Source organism: Anser cygnoides, chromosome 27, assembly GCF_040182565.1.
Source record: "Anser cygnoides isolate HZ-2024a breed goose chromosome 27, Taihu_goose_T2T_genome, whole genome shotgun sequence".
In the NCBI taxonomy this organism is placed as follows: Eukaryota; Metazoa; Chordata; class Aves; order Anseriformes; family Anatidae; genus Anser; species Anser cygnoides.
In genome coordinates this window covers 4948809-4964642 of record NC_089899.1, presented here as the reverse complement: position 1 = coordinate 4964642, position 15834 = coordinate 4948809, and the positions used below count along the sequence as shown (strand labels likewise).

General features: G+C 57.8%; 1 protein-coding gene across 1 annotated transcript in view; it reads left to right on the top strand.

The window, feature by feature from the left end:
* The window catches only part of TCF3 (transcription factor 3), an 80840-nt gene that overhangs the window by 43013 nt on the left and 21993 nt on the right, over nucleotides 1–15834 (top strand). The window contains exons 6-13 of the mRNA XM_066984016.1: nucleotides 3508–3575; nucleotides 6714–6843; nucleotides 8280–8329; nucleotides 13237–13339; nucleotides 13596–13735; nucleotides 13844–13970; nucleotides 14788–14846; nucleotides 15535–15613. Of these exons, the coding sequence (XP_066840117.1) occupies nucleotides 3508–3575; nucleotides 6714–6843; nucleotides 8280–8329; nucleotides 13237–13339; nucleotides 13596–13735; nucleotides 13844–13970; nucleotides 14788–14846; nucleotides 15535–15613 (756 nt within the window). The remainder of the gene's footprint in view (nucleotides 1–3507; nucleotides 3576–6713; nucleotides 6844–8279; nucleotides 8330–13236; nucleotides 13340–13595; nucleotides 13736–13843; nucleotides 13971–14787; nucleotides 14847–15534; nucleotides 15614–15834) is intronic.

Sequence of the window (15834 nt, the reverse complement as noted above, 5' to 3'; positions counted from 1 at the left end):
CTCGCTCTTAATGGCTGGCTGCGTTTTTCCTCCCCTTTCTCCCCGGGACGTAATCCTGATGGAATTAGCGGGGCTGGGAGAGGCGCGCTGTGGGTGGGAGCCGGGGCTGGGGTGATGCGAGGGCGCCCGTGTGAACTCCCCGCGGGCTGGAAGGGGCCGCGCGGCGGCGAGGCACCTGCGTCCTCCCGGCAGGCGCTGGCAGAACCTGTAGGCGACGTGGATCGCCTTTTCTTGTGCGCATCTGCCAGCGGGGCTTGTCTCGGGGAGAGAAACGGCAAAACCGCAGGTTTGCTTGAAAGCACTGCCCGGCTTGTGTTGGAGGGGAGATGCCCGCGCTCAGCCCCGGGGGCGAAAAGACCGCGGGACGTGGGGCAGCGAGGCCAGACCCTGCTCCTCCCGGAGCTTGTGGCTCGCCTCGAGAAAGAGGAGTTTTTATCCTGTTGTTTCGCCTCGCTCCGGGAGCAAACCTGCGTTTGGGAGGGGAGAACAGGAGTCCTGGGTGCAGCCCTGGGGAGGGCTTTGGCTGAGCGCCGGCGCTGCGGGATCCTGCAAGAGAGGACACGCCGGGGAGAGGGGAGGGATTGGGAAAGCACTTGTTGAGCAGGGTTGAAGGCAAGGGAAGGGCTTGGCAAAGGGGGGTGGATGGCAGGGCTCGCAGCGAAGCAAACCAGTGAACGCCATAAATATGAAATGCTCCCAGCCAGTTTCTGGGTGCACCTCGTTTTGAAGGTGCTCTCCGCAGTGCTTCTCCTTTGCGTGCTAAAAGCTGCAGGGGCAAATCCAAAGGATGTGATTCCCTTGGAATCCAATTCTTCATTCAAAGGCTTTTATTCTTGGTATCCTGATTTTTTTCCAAAGTTCGCTTGATGTCCGCCTGCCTTCTCATCCTGTGGGATTTCAGTAATTTGGAGGTGGTGTCTGGGGAGATTCCTGGCATTTGCTCTACCGAGAGCTGCTTCCATCGTGGTCCATGCTGCTCTGCTGGGGTTTAGCTCTGTTTTTTTGGGCTGTGCCAAGTCCTGGAGCAGCCTGGTGTGCTGCTTGTGCTGCCGGGCATCTCCCCGGCACCAGAATCAGCACCTCCTTCTGCCAACTTCAGCTTTGCCTGCTCTTTTTTTATATAAGCTCGGTATTTGTTAAGATCCAGAAAAGTTTGCCATCCTTCCAGCCTTCCTCCTCCCGCCTTGTTTTCCTAGACAACTGAATTTAAAACTTCTGCTGCTGAGATTTCTGCTGCTTTTTTTCCTTTTTCTATGTCACTACGGAACAGAGCGCGGGCAGGCACCGGGGCCGCGCTCCCTGCTCGCTCTGAGGCTGCTCCCGTCCCGCGGAGCGCTGCCGATCAAAGGGTGCCGCGGAGCGCTGGGACCAGGCGCGCTTTGTTCCCGCCAGGAATCAGGTCAGACGAAAGTAGCAGGTTTTTGAGAAAGATCGGGCAGACTTTACGCCGGGCTGCCGTCGTCGTATTTCTGCTCGCGTGCCTTTCAGCGCGGCGTCGGAGGCCGTCAGGGCGGCTGGTGGCGGACGAGGTGCTCTGCCCCTGGCTTACAGTGCGTGGAAGCAGCGACGTGTTTGCAGAAGAGAGGGCTCGCGGTTGCTTAACAGCTAAACCATTGTGGAATTACCCTGGTTTTCCTCTGGTTTAGGAGTGATCGCCGTCTCCCTGATGACACAACTTGTTGAGTTATTTGTGTAACGCCGCCGGCGCTGCGGCAAATATAGCCGCTAAGCGCTTTTAAAAATTAGGTCATTTAAGAGATCTGTCCTCTGACATTTTGACCTCAGTTTACTTAACGTTTAAGCCTCTGAAACGAAACAGCAGCAGGGCCCGGCCGTCAGGATGCCAGCACGGGGAGGAGCGATGCCAAATGGCGGGGCTGGAGCTGCCCGGTCCCTCCTGGGGCTCTCGGGTTCGGCTGCCGCAGAGGAGGGACCCGCTCAGAAATTTGGGGTTGAGTTCAAGGCCCCAAACTAAGTCAGTGCCAGGGGTGGCAAAACCAAGCAGCCTCCTCTCCGGTCCCACCTCTCTGCCTGTTTCACTGGGGCTGGTTTGGGGAAGTTTTCTCCCCCCCCCATCTTTCAGCCGCTCCCCCAAACCTCTTCGTGGTGCTTGTAGCTGCCTGCCGGCCCCTCTGCAGCCCCAGTGCATCTTAGCAGGCTTTAGGGTAAGCAGATCGGCAAAATCCTCCCCCTGCCATTTTTGCTTGCTAAGCCAGCCCAGGGGCAGGATGCAATCACCCCAACTGGGGAAGGGGTTTCGCAGGGGGCTCATGGAGCCCGTCACCACCCGGCTGCATCCCTGCACATTCCCCTGCACTGGGACAGGGACGTCCTGCCCCTGGCCAAAGCCTTTCTGAAGGTCATCTCCTGTCCCTCGCCCTGTTCCCCAGCACCGTTAATAGCCTGTAATTAACAGCAGGGGAAAACTCCGTGTGTATCTTAAGTATTTTAAGCCCAGTTTTTTTTTTTTTTTTTTTTTAGTGAAAAAATGCCTGCTCCGCACTACAAAAACGTCTTGTTTTGCTTCACATTGGGGGAAAACCCCAAAGCTGGCTGTCAGGATGCAGTGTAAAGCCATTGCCTCTTCTCCCAGCCAGGGGTACCCCCTCGCCCCCATCCCACCCTCCCCGGGGCTGCGGCACTGCCCCGGCACCCCTGGGTGCTGCCCGCCGGGGCCGCGGCGTGCTCCAGGGAGGTGGCTGCGAGGGAAGGGGCTGTGAGGACGTTTCAGAATGGAAACATTTCACCGTGCCTCTTGGGTTTCTTTTTATTTTTTTTTTATTTTTATTTTTTTTCCCCCTCGAAAGCACTATTCTCAGCAGCGCGTGGGCAGGGTGAGGTTGAGCGCTGGCAGGAGCCGCCGCGGGGTGCTCAGGGTGCTGGGGCGCGTGGGCCTGGCTGGCAGCGGGGCTGATCCTGCTCGCAGGACTGAACCCAGGGGCTCGAGGAGGAAGGGGACGCTTTTCTGTTCAATGCCTGCTCTGTAGAGCCGCGTGGTTTTGGGGAAAGTTGAATATCCACCAAGAAAGGGGAAGGAGATAATCCGTGAGGAGCAGGAGCTCAGTCCTGCTGAGATAGTGCTTCCTATTGTATGGGAAGTGCATGCAGTCTGGTCAGTCGCGCCTGGCTTCGGGTTTGCTCTGCCCCTGCCTCCGCCAAATTCGGATGGCTTTTTTTGATATGTCTGGAGGGTTGGTTTTTTGTTGGTTTTTGTGTTTTTTTTTTTGCTCTGGTCTGAAACTGCCAGTTTCCATGGCCACAAGCACTTCCCTGCATCGCAGCCGGTTTGGGGTTTTGCTGTTCAGGGACCGAGCGAGCCCCGCCGCTCGTGAACTTGGAAGAGCTCCTGTGCCAGCAGCAAGCTGCTGCCTGCTGCGGGTGCCCCTGCAGGCGGGGGCAGGAAGCTGCTACAGGAACGGGCTTCGCGCCTCGGCAGGAGGGCACGTGTGCGGAACCCCTGCTCCCCTCGGACACCAAACATTAATTGTGTTTTTTCTTCCCCTGTAGGGAAGAGTAGTGAAAGAGCCTCGTACTCCACGTTTGGAAGAGACACAGGGATGCCAGGACTAAACCAGGTAACGATAAAACGCGTCGGGATTTTTGCTTCGTTCCGTGGCTGCGCTGCGAGGCGTGAGAGCCCAGGGAAGGGGAACGCGAAGCGCCCTGGCAGCTTGCCTCTCACCTCCGGGCAAGGGGTCCTGAAAAGCCTCCGGTCTGCTCAGGAGGGGCTGCCGGGTGCCTGCGGTTCGTACGTGTGCGGTTTGTACGTGTGCTGTCAGAGCCAGCAGCGTGATGGAGGTGCTGCCCCCTCCGGCTGCCTGCCTGGGGGCTGAGCACCGCTGGTGCTGCTCGCCCTCCTCTCCCTGCTCCCCTCCCGCCCCCGGCATCTCCCGTGGGGCAGCTCCGGCTCCGACACCTCCATCACGCCACGCCGCAGCTCCCGGGCGTGCTGGAAGCAGCTCGGGCTGCGAGAAGCCCGTGCTTGAAACAAGAAGGGAGCGAAAGCCGTCTCTGGCTAACATCACCCCATGCTCCAGAGGGAGTCTGCAGGGTGGTCTCTGCCTTGCCTGGGGGGGCATCGGGTGGTGGCTGGGTTCCTGCTGGTTCTGTCGATGCTCATCTCCTTGGTCGGGGAGGGACACGGCTCGGGAGAGCTGCCCCTGGCAGCAGCAGCCGTGCCCCGCTGAGCTGCCCCGTGGGAAGCGCAGGGGCAGGACCAGGGCTGTGCAGTGGGGGGGAAATTCGCTTCCTGTGGGGAATCCCGCGGGTGTAAATCAGAGCCCGGGAGCGCAGTCAACCAGCACTGAGATAATCTCGCCTGCTGCCACGGGCAGCCAGAAATAGCTTTTTGGGAAGGAGCGAGCACCTCCGCTTCGATGTGCTGCTGCAAGAGCCCCCGGAGCCCTGCGCTGGTGCCCGAGCGCTGCCCCAGGAAGCCGTCTGACCATTTCATCCAGCTTTTGGAGCAGCTTTTGGCTGGGCAGCTTTTTGTTTTATAGATGTACACACACACACATATTACGTGTTTTAATTTTACACAAATTTGTCATAATTTCCTCTTCTCTGAACTGAGGATGTTTCCTTTGCTGAAACAGCTGTGCTGGCTGTCTGTGCCAGAGTGGATTTAATTTACCACTGAAGCTGCTAAAATAAAAACGGGACAGATGCCAAGCCGTGCTTTTTAATGTTATGGTTTTGCTGGGGTTTCGTGGAGGAGGGGGAGATATAAGGTAACAGACAGGGGGTGGGCAAATGGTGCCGCGGGCTGGGAGAGGCCCTGGCGCGGGCGCGCGGGGCCGGATCGGGTGGCGGCGGGCGAGACGGAGCCCGTTTGATGTGGAGGGGAGACAAAACCCCTCTTGTCACGGGCAGCGAGCGGGGCCGCCTGCCTGCTCGCCGTGGCCCCCAGAACAGTTGTTGCTTCTGGCTCTGCTTCTGGCGGGGGGTTCGAACCTGGTTTGCTGGAGAAGTGATGGAAAATTGTCCGATGACAGATGCCTGGGAGCGCGGTCCTCCCCAAAACGCCCTCCCCAAAATGCCCTCCCCAAAATGCCGTCATTCCTTCCCAAAACACCTCCACTGAGGCAGATTTGCAGCTCCCCATTCACTTAACCCGTAGCTGCCTCCGGAAGCATTACCAGGGTGAGGAAGGGGAAGGAAATGCCCTTTTCTCTGGGAAGCTGCCTTAAAACCTCGGTGGCTCTCCTGGAGGTACCTGCGGATGGAGCAGGGCAGCAGTGACCGACCACCGGCACCTCCTCCAGCCCCTTGCTTTTCTTGGCCACGCTGCTCCATGGCGCATAGCGTTTTCAGCGCAAAGGTAATATGACCGGTGGAACAGATTGCAGGAATTCTACCAGCTGTGAATACATGAATACTCTTTCCCTCCCCGACCCCTTTTTTGAGGAGGCTGAGCTTTACAGCAGTCCATTTTTCTTTCCGGTTTCTCAAAAGCTCGAAGTCTTCCTTTATTTCAACTTGTCCTCCGAAGATGGCTTGAAACTAAGCTTGTGACTCAAAGGCCCTTTGCCAGCCCTGTTAAATTCCACGTAAATACACATAATTTTCTCCCGAGGTGCAAGGGGCAGTGCCGACGGCCGTGCTGCTCCCCAGGGGTCGGGCTCCCCCCAAGGTCAGCTCAGATAAACACAAGGGAGGAGAGTTTCCTCTTTTTAGAAAGAGAGATTTGACTTTTCCCTGATAAAAGCACAAGAGAAAACCACCAAGAGAAAAGGCATTGCAGCTCCATTGCTTTGCCTGCGATGGGTCTGGCTGCCTGCCACCATGGACTGGAGAGGAACTGGGATCGTGGGCTTGATTTTACAGGCAGGGAGGGACTTGGAGATGTGCGGTCAGATGGGCCACAGACAGTGTAACCTCTCCCACGTCTTGCAACCGAGATAAAACGTGTGTTTAGGGTGATGTTCAGGCACGGCTGGGGTTGAGACAGCGCAGGGGCTCCTCCAGGAATGCATCCTCTTAACGCATGGGTTTGCTGGTGGGTGAGCGCTGTATCTTTGTTCCTGTCCTGGTGCATCCCCCCCAGCTCCCAGCTGTTCCTGAAAAGGGGGAGAGAGAAAAGGGAGAGAGCTCTTACCCCAAAGTAAATGGGGGGCATTACTCAGCAGAATAAGCCAGTGAAACCACATCGAGCAGAATGAGACCTCACAGCCGGGTCCCCAGCAGAACACCACCACCCACGGGCCCCTCATGGGTGCCACATGAGCAGAGCTCGTGGTCTCAAGCAGATGCTTCCCACCTGCTTGGGTTTGCCGGCAGGATGGCGAGGGAGACACAGAGCCCGTCAGCCTGACGGTCGTCTCCTCTTGGCCATCGTAGCAGATTGTGATGCTAAAACCATCGGCGGGGTGTCATCCTGCCCCGGTGGGCAACGAGGTGGCACGGTGAGCGTGGGATCGCGATGCTCGCTGCTACGGCACCTGCTGGAGCGCACCCCTGGCTTGTAGAGAGGTGCCTCGCTGGGGTCCAGTGAGAAAATACAGCTTGAAAAACCCTTTTCTTGCTGCACACGTATTCCTCCCCACCCCTGTATTTACATTATTTCCTTCTGGCCCTTTGGCTTGTTGTTTTTTTTTTTTCTCTTGGCTGAATTTGTGCAAGGGTGGCTCAAGGCAGCTCTGTTCTCTCCGAGGGAGCGCGGTGGTTTTCCAGCGTAATCACATGGAAGGGCTTCTCTGTCTCCTTGTTTGCAGACTGGTTTCCTGCCCAGCGAAATGGGAATCGCGAGTCCGAGCACGCTTTCCCCCACCGGGGTGAAAGGGGGGTCTCAGTATTTTTCTTACCCCAACAATCCTCGCAGGAGAGGTGCTGAGAGCAACATAGGTAAGTCGCTTCTGGCACCCCCAGATGCCACCGCTTCGGTCTGTGCTGAGCCTGGGTCAGGTCTGCCTTCAGAAATCAAAATGCTGAGGCTGCCGTGTGTTCACATAGGTGCAAATCTGGCATTTGCTTTTTTTTTTTTTTTTTTTTTAAAGTATATATACGAAAACCACCTGGGAATTTGGACTCTCAGTCCTGTGGAATTTCCTTCTTTCCAGCAAATGTCAGATTGGGTGAAAGATGCAAATGGCTTGAGGTTCTTGTAAAAACACCTCCAGCCACATTGCACATCAGTAGTCGTTCCTGGAAGACCTTGGGCTGTCTTCGAGGTGTTTTTGTGGCTGATGGCCCTCGGCAGAGCCCTTGTCCCCCTGCAAGCGAGCTGCAGCAGCGCGAGGTTGGGGAGCTGCGCACCCCACAGTGGTGGGGTTGGCTCTGAGAGCTCTCCCTGCCCAGCTGCCCACGTCTGGATCCACCTGGAAATTGGGCATTTTGCTTCCAGTGGAGGTTAAGGTTGGGTGTGAATTTAATTTTCAAGTGAAGACGAGGCCCAGTTCACCAGAACTTGTGTTTCTTGTCATGGTTCCACCCGTCACCCCCACCAAAAGTCTCTTTGTTGCTATTTTGGGCTTTCCCCAGCAAACGAAACCAGAAGTGACCTAGTGTAACATGTTTTTTTTCCAGTACTTTTCAGAAAAAGGCATTCGCTTTGATATTGCCACTTGAAAATGGTGCTGCTTTATGTTGTCAGCCTGGGAAATGACTTTTTGCACCGTTTCGTTCTGTGTGATGAATTTCTCCTCCTGAGCTCTACCCAGCAGAGTCCTTGGCTCCACAAACTTTTAACCGGTGCTTCCTCTTGAGCCATTCCTCAGGATGTTTCCTCACTGCCTCCCCCCAAAATTTGTCTCCCACCCTGCCAGCTGTTTGGGGCTGGACCTGGGAGGGACCGGCCCAGATGAGCACCAGGGCTGCCGTCCTGCAGCGGGGAAGCTTTCCAAAATATTTATCTTCTAAGGAACAAATGAAAATACAAATCCATTGCTGCATTTGTTTTCTTTCCACATCCTCTCTTCGTAAACCGACTTAGAGTTAAACTGTGTCCAAAAAAGCTAGCAAGGGATTATTTATGGGCTCTGTCTCATCCAAGGAGCAAGCGCAGCCTTTCTGTGCCTGCTGAGCATCCCTTACTGCAGCTGTCCTGCGGGCTCGGTTTGCAGGTGAAACCCGCCCCGAGGGTGCAGATGGGACGAGGAGTCAGGGACAGGAGGAGAGGCTCATCCTCAGTCGCTCTTGCTGCTGACCCTTTGGCTATGGGACATCTGAGGTCTGACCTCTATCTGCGGCTGCATTTTCTGTCCCTGGCTTAGCTGTAGCTTGCTTTCCCTCCTGCTAACCCCCTTCGAAAGTTTGATCCTCTCTTCTTCTCTTTCACCCAGATGGACAGCCCAAAAAGGTTCGGAAGGTGCCTCCTGGACTCCCCTCCTCGGTGAGTCCAATAAACCAAAGATCCCCGCGGATCTCCCGTCCCCTGCTCCCTCTGCAGCCCACGCTGCCGTCCCCGCGGCTTCAGCCACCCAGCCAGCAAAAGCATCCTCATTCCTGGGGGGGGGGCTGGCATTTTAGCAGGACGAGGAAGGGTTTTACTGCCCATGCCTTCCTTCATGGGAGGAAAACGGGGAATCGCAGCGGGGCTGGGGTGCTATCAAGGCAAAGGGGTGGCGGTGCTCCCCGAGCAGAGCAGCCTGCGGCGTCTGCGCCCGGCCCCCTGCCCTCGCCGCTCTCCTCGGCCTGACGTTATGTCGCGAGTGCCCCAGTGAAATGCAATATTCGGGACGATCAGATTTCACTCCAGAAGGGAAACCAAACCAGTTGTAACACAGGCAGGCAGCTGGGGCTGCTCCAGGTGTGTGCGCTGCCTGCGCTGTTTTATAAGAAAGCCGAGCAGCCTGTAGGAATATGTTAGCCATGCTCCTGCGGCTGTTAGAGGGGAATAAACTGAACAATGTCTTTGTGGCTAGAAGTAATGGGATCTGCAGGAAAGCTAATTGGGGCGGGCTGGAGGGTTCTTGCAGGAATATGGGAGCTGTCTGGCCGTGCAGCGGCCGAGGCTGCATTCCTCGCCGGAGCATTTGCGTGCTCACAGGGGCTCGGGCGGGCTGCGTCCTGTGGGAGGGCTGGAGCTGGGGCTTGGGCTGGAGCTGGGGTTTGGGGTGGCTGCAGATGTGGCTCTTGCTGGACACATCGTACCCCTACCCATAGCTGGTGCTGGCACAGCATGGAGCGAGGGGACGTCTACGGGTGTCCAGCCTTGAGGAGCTTTTGTGCTGTCGCTGCTAATGTAAAGCGTGGTTTGAAACCTCCGCTGTGGGTTCTGCCTGTGGAAACGAGACCCCAGCTGCCAGTTTTGGGGAGGACGGAGGAAGGGAAGGGTGCTGAGGGCCTGCTGGCATCACCTCTCAGAGCGGAGGGCGGCAGAGGGCAGCGAGCAGAAGCCCGGCTCCAACCGGCAGCACTGGGTTGCTCTGAGAGCCGTGTGTTTTAACAGAAAACCTGCTTGAAGCAGAATTTGTGTCTCTGCGTCGTGCTTGTGTGAAATTCGGAGCTTCTGAACCGCAGCTGACATGTGGGGAAAACATTGCTCCCGACAAATGGCCGTTTATTGGCCTCGGATATCAAAGGCGGCGGGGCCCTCCGCCTGTCGTGCTGGCGGTGCCCGGAGGAGGGCCCCGGCCCTCCCGGAGGAGCTGTTGGTGTTTGCCGAAGCTCAGCCCCATGCGTGTGTCAGCGCCGACACCTGCACCCTGCTCTTCCACCCCAGGAAGCGCTGCCTCCCGACCCGGCGGGCCCTCGCCTGAGGAGCCCGGGCCTGGCTGTGTGGGCCGGGGCCGTGCGTGCGGCCTCCTGCGCCCGGCCTTCGCCCCCCCACCAAAAAAAAGCCCACCTCATTCAGGCTCGTCCCCACCGAGCCCCTTTCCCCGGCAGAGGCTGCCCTTCTGCTGTGACCTCTGGCTTTTTGTTTTGTTTTTGAACTTCCATGCCAGGAGAAAGAAATCCACACCTACGTGGTGAGGAAGGCAAAAGGCCCTCGCCTGCCTCAAAGGCAGCAGATCAAAGGCTCTTTCGTGTCTGGCTTGCCTGTGAAGGAGCCCGCTCTGTGTTATCGCTGGACCCCGTGCAAAATAAATAGGTTAATAAGCCTCTTATTAAAATAAAGTGCTTTAATCTGTAATTCTGTAGCTGCTTTGGAAACCGGGAGTGGTCAGCGGCTGAAATAGTTGGTGGCTGAGGTGGGAGCGATGGTGCCGAAGGCACCGGCGGTGTGAGATGGCTAAAGAGGGATGCGAGGGGCAGCTGCTGGCTGCAGACAGGCCCATGGTGCCCCCTGGCTCATGGGAACCGACCCCGTTTGGGGTCAGTTCCTGCGAAATAGGTCATTGGGTGCTGGGCTCGCACGGCAGAGTGCACCGCATCTCGTGTGCCTTGGAGGGCACAGAGAGCCTCCAGGCCTCCATCGCTGCATCCGGCCGATGCGGAGCTGTTACGGAGCTGTATGGCAGGGTCAGGGCCCCTAGCCGCACTCTCCCGCGCGCAGGCATCCCCAGGCACAGCACCTGGGGCTGGATGAGGCCCCTGCACCTCAGCTGGCCTTGCTGGAGGAAGCTGGGGGGGATTTTGTGCGAGTTGGTTCCTGCAGGGTTTTGTTGCTGCAGTGAGCATGGTGGCTGGGAGCTGCTTCAGCCTGTGAATTCGCAGTCTGGTCACTGCTCTGTTTGGTTTTAGTCTGCCTGGAGTCCCACCCCAGTTTGTGCATTTAAGCAAGAAAAACAGGGAAGGGGAAAAATAATAATAATAAAAAAAAAAATCCCTGCGACTCCCAGTGCTGGGGCTTTTCACGCAGCTCCCTCGCCAGCTCTCGCCGCGCTGGCAGTTTTAACCGGAGGAAATGACCTCACCTAGAGGTCCTCGAAGCCGACGCCGGAGCTGCCGGCGAGGGCTGGGGCCGCGGGGGGGAGCAGGGACCTGGCGCTGATTTACCGCTTCCTGCGGCGCTTGGCCGGCGGCCGCAGCTCGGCCGGCTCCCCCGCGCGCAGCGGGGCTGGGATGCGCCGCGCACCCTCTCTTGCTGCTCTGGGGAAAAGCTCAGACGGCTTTTTCAAAGCCTCCCCTTGGCTCCCCAAAAGTGAAATTAAAGATCTGGAGGGGCTGGGGGCACCGGTGGGGCTGGGGTAGGGAAATGGGACCCTCGGGATCTGATGGGAGGCAGAGGGTCGGGGACATCGGAACAGGGCAGGTTCGCAGCGAGGCGAAACCCCCTTGCTTTGCAACCCTGTTCCCTTCTTCCCCGCTATTTTATTCTTCTTATTTTCGCTCTGGATTTATTAAATGGATGCTGAGGCTCACCACGGCCCCCCCGCTCCGCTGCCGCACAGCTGCCTCGCGCGCTGGCCAGGTGCCAGCCCCTGGCAGATGGCGCAGGGCTATTAGACGTGCTTCATTCGATTCCCTGTCCCAGCTCCCGCTATTTAATCAAATTATAGGAAAAGTCAATTTACTGGATTCTCATTCTTCGCAGCCTCCGCCATTCCCCCGCTCTCCCCGGCCGCCGTGCGCACGCGCTGCCCACGCGTGGGGCTCCTCCAAAGCCGCGCTCGATGCGGCACAAAGGCAAAGCCCCCCCCCCAAATCTTCATTTGTTGAGCGAGGGATGGAGGGCGGTTTCTGTCTGTCAGATTTTACCCTTCCCCTCTCTTTATTTTCGTTTTTCACTGGCTCCCCGGTGGCGCTGATGCCCACAAGTTGCTTTTAGCTCCCTGGTGCCCCATGGGGTCCAGCCGCCCACCGGGGAAGCCCCGCGCTGGCCCTGGGGAGGTTTTTTCAGATCTGGTTTAGGGCAAAGCCTCCTCATGGAGGTCAGCACCCAAAGGGGAGCAGGCAGGGGGCCACGGGGGGCTGCTGGCCTCGGACGGAGCCGCCTGCTCCCAGGGACAGAGACCGGCACGGATGAGAACTGTGTGTAGGGCGAGCGCTGCCCACGGGGCTCAAGGGAAGTTGGTCCAAGAAGCAGGAACCTGGGGCCCAAGGGGAAAAAGAAGCAATGCATTTAAATATAATCACTGGTGCATTTCAGAGATTTTTTTTTTAATCTATTCCTCCCCCTAAAAAGAAGAAATTCTCAGTGTTTTGGGCAATTGCAAAAATAGAGAACAATTTCCCCCCCCCCCGGTACTGGGTGAGGAGAAGGGGTCGGAGGGGCTGGCTGGGTGTGAGGAAAGAGAAACTTGAGGCCAGTTTCCTTTCCAAAGAGAGCTGCATCTTCCAGGCAGAGCTGGCTGAGCATGCCCAGCCAGCCCCTGCACCCGCCTCTGCTTTCGTGGGTATTAGAAAAAAAAAATCAAATATCAGTTTCAGAATGAATCAAAGGGTGATGAAAATAGGCCGAAACAAAGGTTCTCACGTAATTTCGAGTGGCATTTCGGTTTCTTTGCGTGTTGAATTCCTGCTTTAAAAATGTATGGTTTTGCACAAAGCGCATGATGGTTTTCTGCGAGGGCTTTCTAGGATGCGGTTGGTTAATTTAGGGAAAAAAAAATCTTTTTTTGCTTAATGTACTGTCAAGTACCACATACCTGAACGGAGCTGCAAAAATCTGGCCGAAAGCCCTCCAAAAGCTGTCCTTTCCCGTGTGCCATTCCACACGAGGGACTGCTCAGGTCACAGCTTTGTGGTCTCCCCGTTTTTGGTGCTTTGCAGCCTGACCCCAGGCACAAGTGCAAGGAGCGGGGCTGTGGCCAGGCACTCCCCCTGTGGGGTCTGGGAGGCTGCGTGTGTCCCTACAGCCCTGGGACGCACACGGGCTGGGGTTTTGGGGGCTGTCCTGCTGCTGGAATGAAGAAGGATTGTTAAAATAAATAAAACAAAGCTGTGGCACCTTGCAGCCCACGGGTTCACAAGTGAACGCAGCATGGGGATGAGCTGGTCCCGAGGGCTCGCTGGTCCCTGTCCCCACCACCCCGCGCCATCTCCTCCCGGCCCGGCCCATGCCCTTGGGTGCGGGTTAGCGCGCAGAAATGATCATGTTTGTGGTTACCCATAAAAAGCTATAACCGCAGAAAAGGGAACTAGAGCAGCGAGTCGAAACTTGTGCTGGTGCCGGCCTCCTGGGCGCTGTTACGGGAAGGCGCAAGCTGGTCGGCTCGACCCCACGCCACTCCCTGGCTGTTTGGTACCATCCCCGTCACTTTGACCCCCACCTCTTTTGCCAAATTTTGCCTCTTTTGTCGCCTGCCGGGATGAGGGGAAACGAAGCCGTGCTGGGGGGGTGACCCCCAGGGAGCAAGCGGGGCCGGCGGGTGGCCGAGCACTGCTCCTCACCCCTTCTTCCCCCCTCTGCAGGTGTATCCATCCAACTCAGGTGATGACTACAGCAGGGATCCAGCTGGATATACCCCCTCGAAACCTCCCAGCACTGTGTATCCCGGAGCCTTTTATATGGCAGGTGAGTTATTAACCACCCCGGTGCCGCAGGGGCTGCCCAGCACGTTGCGGCCGATGGAGGAATTGCACGGGGAGGAATTGCACGGTGTGTGGTCGGGGCTGGAGCACAAGATGCAGCCCCAAAAACAGCTCCATGTGCCAAAACAGGGCAATGCTCAGCGTGGGCGATGGGTGAAGGGGACGGATGCAGCCCCCAGCCCAGGCTGCAGGACACGTGCCGGCATCTCTGCCCCGCTCACCTCTGCCTTCCCTTGCAGACGGGCTCCATAACTCGCCAGACCTGTGGAGTTCACCCGGTGCCATGAGCCAGTCAAGTTACGGGGCCATGCTGGGCAGCTCCTCCTCCCCGCTCCCGCAGCCCGCCGGCTTCAACAGTTTACATCAGCACGAACGCATGGTAACGTCCCCGTCGTCCCCCGGGAGCCGCGGCACAGCCCTGCGGGCAGAGCTCCGGTGGCTGCAGCCTTTCGGGGGCCTCCCTCACCCCTTTCCCCCCTCTTGCCAGAACTACCAGCTGCATTCAGGAGAGGTCAACGGCGGGCTCCCCTCCGTGTCGGGCTTTTCCTCGGCCTCCACCCCGTATGGCGTCTCCAGCCACACGCCCCCGATCAGCGGCACGGACACCATGATGGGTACGTAGGGCCCCGGGCACCCCGCGGAGCCTCGTGCTGACGCGCCGTGACACGCTGTGACACCTGTGTCCTCTTTGTCCCTTGTGTGCCCTCTTTGTCCCTCGTGTGCCACGCAACGCGCAGCTCACCCCTGCGGGATGCCTGGGCCGGCTCTAACATGGGTCGGGTGCGGGGTTTTGGCCTCCCGAGGCAGCAGGGGCTGGCACCCCGCTGAGTGAGTCTGGGAGGAGACCAGGGTCTGCGAAATCGCCCCATGGGGACGCCACAGCTCAAGTGAGCTGCGGGGGGAGTTGGCACCAAGTTGCAGGAAGGCGCAGGGGCTTCGCGTGAAGCCGTTCATCTAAATCCGGAGAGCTGCATTCAAGTTAAAGCCCTGAGTGCTTGGATCTCCGGCCCTGCTGAACCTGTTACAAAGGCTGTTGCTGAAAAGAACTCGTGTTCTCTGGCAAGTGAGGTCCCTGACCTCAATTCCTAGGGAAACCCTTCTTTTCCCTTCTCTGAACAAGCTGGGGATTGTAGGGGCCTAAAGTGCCCTGCTAAAGTGGCTCCTGCTGTGGTGGGGCACTTGGCTGCTGTCAGGGCACGACGCCTTCAGCCTCGTCTCATCGAGACGTTTCTGCGGCCCCAGGGAAGCCACTGGGGCACACATGCCCTCGTCCGGGCTGCTCTGAGCTGTGCATCCATTTATTTTTCAAGAAAAGCAGTAAGAATGAGGGATTTCAATCTGAGAGCAGGTAAAGAGGAGGTCCGGTACGAGGTGTCTCGTCCCAGCGGGTTTCTGGCGCCCTGCAGTGATGTCTTTGTCCTCTCCTGACAGGTAACAGAGGAACCACGGCCGGGAGCTCAGGAGACGCGCTTGGGAAGGCACTAGCTTCAGTAAGAGCTGCGGCAGATCCCCAACCCACTCCCTGTTCCTATAGGCCTCCCCTCTGTAACAGGGACCCTCTTGGCAGTGGGGAAGACAGACACAAGAAGTTTGGGTGAGCCTGTGCACCCCAGGAACACAGCTTCCCCTTAGCAGATGGAGAAACTGAGGCACTGGGCGTTACAACAGCCCCACGGGCAGACCCGTGCCCACAAGCTGACACTGCACCGCACAGCCATGTGCCCCGCACTGTCCTTGTGGTAGGACCCGAGGGTCCTGGTGCCCTGTCCCTGCGTGCTGCTTCAAACTGGAGGGCACTGGTTCCCCTGGGGAGCAGCGTCCTTTGCTGCTGGGCTCTCAGAGCTTGAGGTTGCCCCAGTCCCGTTCAGCACGGGGACCTTTGCTTTTGCGAAAGGTGCTGCACCCCACGATAATTTCTTGGGTCTCTTGCTTCCTTCCACAGTGGGACCCCAAGAAGGGAGGCTGCAGCTGCAGGGGCAGCGCCAGTGGGGGGACAAAGGGAGACCCCAGTGTTAAAGGGAGACCTGCAGGGCAAAGGCTCCCAGGGTGCTGCGGGTAGCTCTGGGGCTGGCGCTGGGACGGGAGGGACGTGCTGGTCCTCACTGCGGCGGTGCTTGGGAAGGGGAGAGCAAGCACGGGGTGAGCGCTGCTGACTGTGCCCTGCTTCTCTTGCTCCAGATTTATTCCCCAGATCACTCTAGCAATAACTTCTCATCAAACCCCTCTACACCGGTCGGCTCCCCTCAGGGCCTTGCAGGTAGGTGAAAGCGTTGCTCTTCGTGTAAAGGGGTGCGTGAGGTTTGCTGTCAGGGGGTGTAAAGCAAGGTGCTTCCCAGGTCAGCTCCAAACCCTCATTAAAGACCCTGTGCTTTTGGCAATCTGACCAAATCCCCCTTATTTTTGAAAGCAGGGGAGTGAAGAGGGAGGAAAAGAAAGCCGGAAGGTGTATGTCCCCCTCTGTTCCGAGTGGAGCAGTGC